The 9,708-nt window shown below is 39.6% G+C and overlaps 1 protein-coding gene across 1 annotated transcript; it reads right to left on the bottom strand.

The window, feature by feature from the left end:
- Positions 1-3,750: 3,750 nt before the first annotated feature.
- Positions 3,751-5,073, bottom strand: LOC145157278 (uncharacterized). Its single transcript, XM_079076338.1, has one exon. The coding sequence runs from the start codon at positions 5,071-5,073 to the stop codon at positions 3,751-3,753; it is 1,323 nt and encodes a 440-aa protein (XP_078932464.1).
- Positions 5,074-9,708: the final 4,635 nt, after the last annotated feature.

The raw sequence follows: 9,708 nt of genomic DNA, 5'->3' as shown, positions 1-9,708 counted from the left end.
CTCAATACAAGAATCAATTCAAACTATACAAATCAAGAACTAGGGTTTATGAAGAAAAATCCAATTTTTACCCAATAATGGAGGTATTCAACCTAGATGATGAATGAGGTAAAGTTAGGAACCCATAATAACATACCTTTGTGGCTTAATCTGAGATTGATTGAAAAAAAATCGAGGGTTTGATTAGGGTTTATGAGCTTCGGCCGAAGAGTTGATAGAGAAGGGAGAAGAAGTGCACGATCGTGAGGGATGGGGAACGAAATAAATCAAAAACGCATGGTCCGTGACTTTTGCCTTCACGTGAGTTGCGTCAAGCTGCGATCAACACATGGTCTAGCCCTGGCCGTGAGTTTTTGGTCTTGCTCGTGCATTTTCTAACGATCCAAACATGAATTCAAGGGTTGTGCGTTTTTAGTTTAAGCACACACTTAGCCCATGCGTTTTTTCACAAAGTTCGTGCGCTTTTTTTTCTTGAGCGGAGTAGTTACGATGTAGACACACGATCTAGCCCTAGGCCGTGCGTTTTATTCTTCCTGCCCGTGCGATTTGGAGCTAGCCTGTGCAATTTGTATCTATTTGCTTGCTATCCTCGATTACACGCACGGTCTAAGGCTTAGGCCATGCGTTTTGAACTTTACTTGTGCGATTTTCAAGCTAGCCCGTGCTTAATTTTTTTTCTTTAAAAACCTCGAAGCGCACGCATGGGTTAAAAAAATCAGGCCATGTGTTTTAGAGCTAGCCCATGCGATTTTATGTGAGACCATGCTTTTTCTTTCTGGTAACATCAAAAAATCACGATTTTTTTTATTTTTTTTCTCAAAACCAATTTATTCTGGACCATTAGATAGGAAAACTATTAGTACGGAACCCTCAAAACGACTTAAAAACATTACAACACGGAATAAATAAAGTCAAGTAAAAAAATGGAAAGAAATACTCCCGAGTTTCCTCTCGGTTAGTCGCCCTTGTTTCAAGTATTTGGCTCGACTTTGCCCTTTGGATTCACTCCATGTAGTCCGGGTGTTTCAAGCTATCAACCTCCATGTCTTTCTCTTGGAAACCTTCATAGAAGACCTTTAACCTGTGACCATTAACTTTGAACACTTTTCCAGTTTTGTTACTCTTAATCTCAACTGCACCATGATCAAATACTTTAGTAACAATGAACGGTCCCACCCACCGGGACCGTAACTTACTAGAAAACCATTTAAGTCGAGAGTCATAGTGTAATACCTTTTGACCAATCTCAAAAGTCTTACGGGAGAGGTACTTATCATGGAATGCTTTGGTCTCGTCTTTGTACATGCGTGAACTCTCGAATGCTTCATTTCTTATTTCCTCCAACTATTGAATCTCTAACTTTCGGTGAACACCCGCTTCATCCATCTTCATGTTTAGCTTTTTGACAGCCCAGAAAGCTTTGTGCTCTAGTTCAACGGGAAGATGACAGGCTTTTCCAAACACAAGTCTATAAGGTGACATCCCAATTGGAGTTTTATATGCAGTTCGGTATGCCCAAAGAGCATCTTCTAATCTCAAACTCCAATCTTTGCGGTTTGTGTTCACTGTTTTCTCAAGTATGGACTTGATTTCTCTATTTGACACCTCAGCTTGTCCATTTGTTTGCGTGTGATAAGCTGTGGACACCCGATGTTGGACTCCATACTTCTTGAGAACTGATCCAAGAGTTTTGTTGCGAAAGTGTGTGCCTCTGTCACTGATCAAGGCTTTTGGAGTTCCAAACCTATATGTGATGTTAGCCTTGACAAAATCTACAACAACTTTAGCATCATCAGCTCTTGTTGCCTTTACCTCTACCCATTTGGAAACATAATCAACAGCCAAAAGGATGTATAAGTTCCCAAAGGATTAAGGAAAAGGACCCATAAAATCAATACCCCATATATCAAATATTTCACAAACCAAGATGGGGGTCAAAGGCATTTGATTTCGGGAACTCAAAGAGCCATTCATTTGACATCTCTCACAACTTTTACAAAAAGTGTAAGAGTCATGAAAGAGTCGAGGCCAATAAAATCCACAGTCTAAAATTTTCCTGGTAGTTCTTTGAGGACCAAACTGCCCTCCACAAGCATAACTATGACAAAAGTTGAGGATAGATTGTACCTCATGTTCTTCAACACATCTTCTTATTACCTGATCTGCACAATGTTTCCAAAGGAACGACTCATCCCAAATGTACCTTCTCGCATCTTTCTTGATCTTATCTATCTGTGACCTCGTGAGACCGGGTGGGAACTTTCCCGTGACCATGAAATTGCATATATCTGCATACCAAGGTGGTGTTTGGATAGCAAACAAGTGCTCGTCTGGGAATGTGTCATGGATGGGAGCCGCATCTTCGGGTTTAACTATTCGGCTCAAATGATCGACGACCAGGTTCTCCTTCCCGCTTTTATCTTTGATCTCAATATCGAACTCTTGCAAAAGCAGCATCCACTGTATTAACCTCGGCTTCGAATCTTTCTTGGTAAGTAAGTGCTTTATGGCTGCATGGTCCGAATATATGATCACTTTAGTTCCAAGGAGGTATTGTCGGAACTTCTCTAGTGAGAAAACAATAGCAAGCAACTCTTTATATGTTGTGGTGTAGTTGCTCTATGCACTATTAAGGGTCTTTGATGCATAGTAGATGACATGATGTGCTCGATCCACCTTTTGACCCAATACCGCCCCAACAACCGTGTTGCTCGCGTCACACATGATATCAAACGGGAGATCCCAATTAGGTGGTTGGATGATTGGAGCGGAGGTGAGTAAATTCTTCAAACGGTCAAAAGCCTCCTTGCATGGTTGGGTAAACTCAAATTCAGCATCTTTTTGGAGTAGTTGACACATCGGCACTGTAATCTTTGACAAATATTTGATGAACCGCCGATAGAAACCTGCATGGCCAAGAAACGAATGAACTTCCCGAACATTTGTCGGGTAAGGAAGACTCTTAATAACATATATCTTGGCTTTGTCAACTTCCAAGCCTTTTTGGGACATAATATGACCTAAGATCAATCCTCTGTCCACCATGAAATGACATTTTTCATAGTTAAGCACAAAATCTGTGTCAATGCACCTTTGCAGAATTTTTGTTAGATTGCTTAAACATTCATCAAATGAGTTTCCATAGACTGTGAAATCATCCATGAAGACTTCAATGATGTTTTCAACATATTCAGAAAAAATGCTCACCATGCATCTCTGAAATGTTGCGGGTGCATTGCATAGACCAAAAGGCATACGCCTATAAGAAAATGTGCCAAAGGGACAAGTGAAGGTGGTTTTCTCTTGGTCTTCCAGGGCTACCGGAATTTGATGAAAACCCAAGAAACCATCCAAGCAACAATAATGAGATTTACCCGCCAATCTCTCTAACATTTGGTCAATAAATGGAAAGGGAAAATGGTCTTTTCTCATTGAGGCATTCAACTTTCTATAGTCAATACAAACCCTCCACCCATTTTGCACACGAGTTGGCACCAAATCTCACTCGGAATTCTTGATAACTGTGACCCCGACTTTTTTCGGGACTACCTGAACGGGGCTCACCCATTTACTATCTGAGATGGGGTAGATCATACCTGCATCCAAAAGCTTCATGATTTCTTTCTTTACCACCTCCATCATGGGTGGATTCAATCTTCTTTGTGCCTCTCGGGTTGGTTTGAAGTCGTCCTCCATGAGAATCTTATGCATGCACAAGGAAGGGCTCAACCCTTTTATGTCAGCAATTGTCTACCCAATAGCCTTCGTATACTTTTTCAGCAAAGTCACCAACTCATCTTCTTCTGCAATGGATAGCTTGTTGGATATAATGACAGGCAAAGTCTTCTCTTCTCCAAGGTATGCATACTTCAAATGATCTGGAACAGTCTTCAATTCTAGCTTAGGTGCTTGCACAATAGAAGGAAGAAGTTTTTTGCTAGAAATGGGCAATTTCACATTGGTATTACAATACCTCATTTTCTTCCTTTCTTCCATGAACTCCACAACTTCCAGCAACTCTTCATCTAACTTGAAATTTCCTGCAATCTCTTTGACTGAATTGTTATCAAAATTCTTGCTCAAAACTAACTCCAACAAATCATGGTTAGTCAACTCAAAACACTTTTCAGTTAAAGGCTGGATTATATCAACAAAATTTATGCAATGAACATCACTTGGGTACCTCATTGCTTCATAGATATTGAAGTTGATGACCTCCCCATCGAATTCCATAGACAATGTACCATTGTAGACATCATTTTTTGTTCTTGCTGTTTTTAAAAATGGTCTACCTAAAAGTATGGAACTCGAGGTTGGGTGGTCATCATCTCCTATATCAAGCACATAAAAATCTACAGGAAAGACAAGTTCATTAACTTGCACTAAAACATCCTCTAATACACCTTTTGGGTGTACTATAGAACGATCTGCAAGTTGGATAATCACCTCGGTTTTTGTTAAAGTGCCTATGCCAATAGATTTATAAACAAAATATGGTAAAACATTGATTGAAGCTCCTAAATCTAGCATATCACGGGGGACATAAAGGTTTCCCAATTTGCAAGGAACGGTGAAAACACTAGGATCCTTGCACTTTGGGGGCATCCTTTTCTGCAAAACTGCAGAAACATTTTCACTTACTTTCACTGTCTCATTACCTCGCAACTTCTTTTTAGATGTGAAAAGTTCCTTAAGGAACTTAGCATATCTAGATACCTGTTTGATCGCGTCTAAGAGAGGGATGTTGACTTCAACTTTCCGGAACATTTCCATGATTTCACTATCTTCTCTCTCTTTTTTGTTGCTGCTCAATCTTGATGGAAAAGGTGGTGGTGTGATCTTTTTCTCTTCTGGCTTCTTTTTCTCCATCATTTTTTCTTTCTTTTCATCCTTCTTTGGTGGTTCTTCTATCACCAACTCCTCTTCTTCTTCTTCGGGCATCTTCGGGCCTTCATATTTCTTTCCACTCCTCAAGCTAATTGCACAAGCATTGTGCTTTGGGTTCTTTTCAGTTTGAGGAGGTAGCTTTCCTTGATTCTCCATTTTGCTCACCGATTGAGCAAGTTGTGCCATTTGGTGCTCAAGATTCTTGATGCTTGCCTTGGTCTATTGCTGAAAACTTTGAGTGCTAGTGGCAAGGCTTTTGACTATGTATTGTAAGGACATGCTTGAGGACCCGACTTGTTGAGGAGGAGATTGTGGTTGCCTCGGTTGGTAATTTTGTTGTGGGAATGGGGGCCTTGCTTGGTAATGGGGTGGCTGTCTTTGTTGGTAGCCCATGTTTTGGTTGTTGTTCCACCTTTGATTGCCTCGGGGCTGATCATAAGTCCTTTGATTGTGCCCAAAATAGCCTCCCATAGCATTTGCTTCTTCATATTCTTCTTCTTGCAATTGAGGACACATATAAGTTGGGTGTCCCACTTAAGTGCAAATACCACAAGGACGGGGTGTGGATTGCACACCTTTGTCCTTAGCAAGCATCATTACCACCTTAGTCAACTCTGATAGTTGAGCTTCGATTTGAGGAGTGTGCACCTCTTTTATACCTCGGGGTGCATCCGTATACCAATCTTCATCTTGACTAGTATGCTTTGAATCCTCCGCCATGTTTTTTATGAGATCCCGAATCTCAGTTGGGCTCTTATCAGTCAAAGATCCTCCACTTGAAGCATTAAGAAGTCTTCTTTCCCAAGGAGTCATGCCTTCAATGAAGTATTGGAGGAGTTGATACTCACTAATACAATGCTTTGGGCAACGGGCACAAAGCTTCTTGAACCTCTCCCAATTTGTATGAAAGGTTTCTCTCTTGTGTTGTTTGATCCCAATTATCTCTCTTCTTAGGGCTGAGGCTTTCATTTCTGGGAAGTATTTGTCTAAGAAGAGGCGTGCAAGATCTACCCATGTGTTGACCGTCCCCGGTGGAAGGTCATAAAGCCAATCTTTTGCTGAGTCTTGCACTACAAAGGGGAATGCCAATCTTTGCTGAGTCTTGCACTACATTGTGTGGTTTCATGGCAATACACACAACATGGAACTCTGTAAGGAATTTGTGTGGGTCTTCATTTTCTATGCCTCTAAAGGTTGGGAGGAGGTGGACAAGACCAAATTTTAGTTCAAGGTTTGTGGCTACCGGATAGGTGATGCAAAGAGGTTGTTGAGTACCCTTTTGCCTCGCCCATTGACGAAGGGTTTGCTCGGGTGGTGGATTTGGAGGTGGATTCCCTCCATGGTTATCTCCCATGATATGAGTAGGGGTTGAGGTTTCTGTGGGCGTAGTGTTTGGGATATTATGAGTAGGTGAAGAGGGTAGAGTGATACTTCTGGGTGAAGATGGTTGAGGTGAAGGTGATGGACTTTCTGTTTCGGATGCGGACACACTTGAGCGGGGTATATCCTCCCAAATGTTAATGACCGGAGGGGTAGATGATGAAGAAGTCCCGGAAACCGATTGCCTCTTACGAAGCTTGGCTTGTTTCCTTAACCTCTTCGCAGTCTTCTCTATCTCCGAGTCAATTGGCAGTGGTGTACCTGTACGAAAAGATCTAGGCATAAACAATTAGTAACACCGTGTCCCCGGCAACGGCGCCAATTTGTTAGGCATGTCAAACCCAACAAATAATAGGGGTACAGCAGACTCCAAATATACTTCTTTAATGTACTAAAAAGTAATACAAGGCAAGCAGGGTCGAACCACAAAGACACAGGATAAAAGTCTATACCTCTTTGCACAAGGTACTTTGGTCACAAAGGGAGATTTGTTTGCAAATTTCAAATAATAAAAATAACAATCAACTTTGAAACATGCAAAAAATGAAATAGATTTGTAAACAAGTTGTAAAAGTGCTTCCAGTTCTAGTTCTCAATGTTGTCATTTAACCTGATTATGACTTGATGTAATTTATGATTGCTATTCTAAGTTGGTACTGAAAGATATAAACACGCTCTAATACCTCTCGCTTGCCAAATTATCTAACCAAAACACGCTCTTTGACTAGACCTAGCTTTACTAATTCAACATAAACACGCTCTTAGATTGTATTGAAAAACCGCATTAAGTTTTGACAAGCTTCCCAACAATGTTCATTTCTTCTCATACGTTCGAAAGTGTGAAAACATGTGATAAATGTTCTACAATAAGAAAACCTATTGTTTATTACCAATCATTAACTTTGTAGAACGATTAGGTGCCCTAAATGTTAATTAACTACACAAAAAATCAATTCATGAAAGTGGCCAATCAAACACAAATCAAATTTAAGCATTCTAGTTTAAACAAGAACATAATCACTAGAATAGAATCACAAATAAAACATCAAATCACATGCTTCAAGTCAAGCAATCAACATGTTTTGAACAAGAACTAGAAACTAGTGTTTCTTAGCCACACATGGCTAAGAACAAATCAAACAAGAATAAAGATGGTATTGGAATGTTTAATGCTTAGAAAAATGAAATCAAAAGTGTTTGCAATGATTAGGTCTTCTCAAAAGCTCCAAGAATTCTCCCAAAATCGCCCAAGATCGCCCAAAACTGCTCCAGAAACCGCTCCATTCATAAAAATGACACCTTCTCCTGTTTTAATTAATGTTCACGTGCATGCCATAAGGCCATGCGTTTTTGGCATGGCCATGCCTTTTGCCCATGTGTTTTTGGCATGGCCATTTGTCTTGACCATGTGTTTTTGGCATGGCCCATGCTTTTTGCTAAAAATCAAATAAGTCTTCATTGTTGGATCCATCTTCAATCTAGCTTCACCACGAGTCATGTTGCTCAAATATGAGATGATAAAGCACAAACACGACCCGTGTCAGTGTGACAAGAACCACATTTCAAACGTAGTCCTTTGCTATGATGACAATGCAACAATGACTCGGGTTATGTCTTCATGTTTTCTGCCATGGAATGACCGGTTCATCTTCTCTTCATGCTCCAAAGCTCCAAGCTCCATGCACCATAATGCCTACAAAATAAATCAAAAATGGTGAAGTACCAGGCATTCTTAATGAAATATGCAGTTGCCCAAATAATTAACTAAATGCAAGAATTATGAAGTAGAATACTATGAAAGGACGAAAATAAACATGCAAAATAGGTGCATAAAATGCACATATCAAGTTCTTACAACGTTTGTGTCCAGCCTTTAATTATTCCTAGGTTTATCGTGACTTTTCTGTAATCTCTTTGGTGATTCCAGGATAAGTACACAGTATGCTACTTAGATGTTCTTTGGTTTGTTTCGTATCTTCAACCATGGTTCATCATATTGAGAATTGTGTAGAGTCGAAATGTCTTGTAATATGTCGAAGTCTGTGTATTTGTCTATTTCGTATGTTTTCTATGTATTTTCTAAGGCTTCTTTATAACGAAGCGTAATGTCTAGCCTTAGTATTGTTTGTACTTTCAGCCTCCTATAAATAGGAGCTGAACATAGAGTTGATAGTAGAGTTTTCCCATGTTTACTATCAGTTTTGTACTCTTGTTCTCTGAAAGTAATATGAGCTAAACCATACTTTATTTACCTCTTGTGTTCATCTTTTACTCTGATTTGATTCTCATACTCGATTAAACACTTCTACAATTGGTATCAGAGCAGGAATCAATACTGCGAAGATCTGATTTTCAATTGAATCTCCAGTTTTTGAGTCGCGAGTTTGTCTCAAAAGTTTCCACACTGTTTGATTCTGAAAATCATCTCTGATCTACAGTTTTGATTCGATTCTGCGTTTGAATTGTGTAATCGAGTAATCGTTTTTGAGTTTCTGATCAATTCATTCATTCAATTTCAATTTTCTTTCAGTTCTTTTGAAAAATCTCATGCGTACGTTAATGGCGAATTTCAACATGAACACGATGACTTCATTTTCTCATCTGTTAGGATCTTCTATGAAGATTCCCTGTTGATTCCAGAGTACTATGATCAGTGGGCTGATCGAATGGAGGATTACTTGAACGGACTGGACGAGGAACTCTAGAGCTGCATTACAGGAATCGCTCAACCTCCATTGAATGTTCAAAATATTGGATCATCTGGATCAACAGCTGCAGTTACTGATCAATCCACTAGGCTGAAAAACAACGAAAAGCATTGTTTAAGAGAATTGCGAGGTGCCTTGCCACCTGTTGTTTACAATTACATCTGTGGTTGTAAAACTGCAAAGGAAATTTGGAATACTCTTAAGGAAAAGTATCAGGGAAGCGTGAAAACGAAGATAAATTCTGTTAAGCAGTGTCTTGTGGAGCTTAAAGAGTTCAGACAAAAAGAGAATGAAACAATTGAAGTTTACTATCATCGTCTTAATGAACTGATCTATAGATGCAATCGTTATGGAATCATAAGATCATCAATGGAATTCAATCTCACTTTTGTGATGGGACTTCGTAAGGAATGGAGAAGTGTCAGCATGATGGTGAAGAATCAACAAATCTTCGATAATTCATCTCTGAATGATGTGTATAATTAGTTAAAAACTCACGAAAGTGAATTGAATGAGATGGCTGAAGATTCGAAACTTAGTTTGGGAGGTCCTTTAGCTCTTGTTTTGAAAGTGTCTGAGAAAGAAGCAGTTGAGAAAGATGATTCTGATGAAGAAGGCTTTCTAATGAATTCTGATGATGAAGCGATTGCTTTTTACTCGAACAAGCGAGTTAAAAAGTATTTCAAGAAACCTTTCAATCCCAAGGTGAAGTAGAGTGATGTGAAAGGAAGTT

The sequence above is a fragment of the Lactuca virosa genome, chromosome 2 (assembly GCF_052849685.1).
Source record: "Lactuca virosa cultivar CGN04683 chromosome 2, Lactuca_virosa_CGN04683_v6, whole genome shotgun sequence".
Taxonomy (NCBI): Eukaryota; Viridiplantae; Streptophyta; class Magnoliopsida; order Asterales; family Asteraceae; genus Lactuca; species Lactuca virosa.
The sequence above is the reverse complement of the archived record's forward strand: the minus strand, read 5'-3'. Positions and strand labels throughout refer to the sequence as shown.

Coding starts and splice junctions, on each gene's coding strand:
- LOC145157278 (XM_079076338.1), bottom strand. CDS start 5,073: ATGGCACAACTTGCTCAATCGGTGAGCAAAATGGAGAATCAAGGAAAG.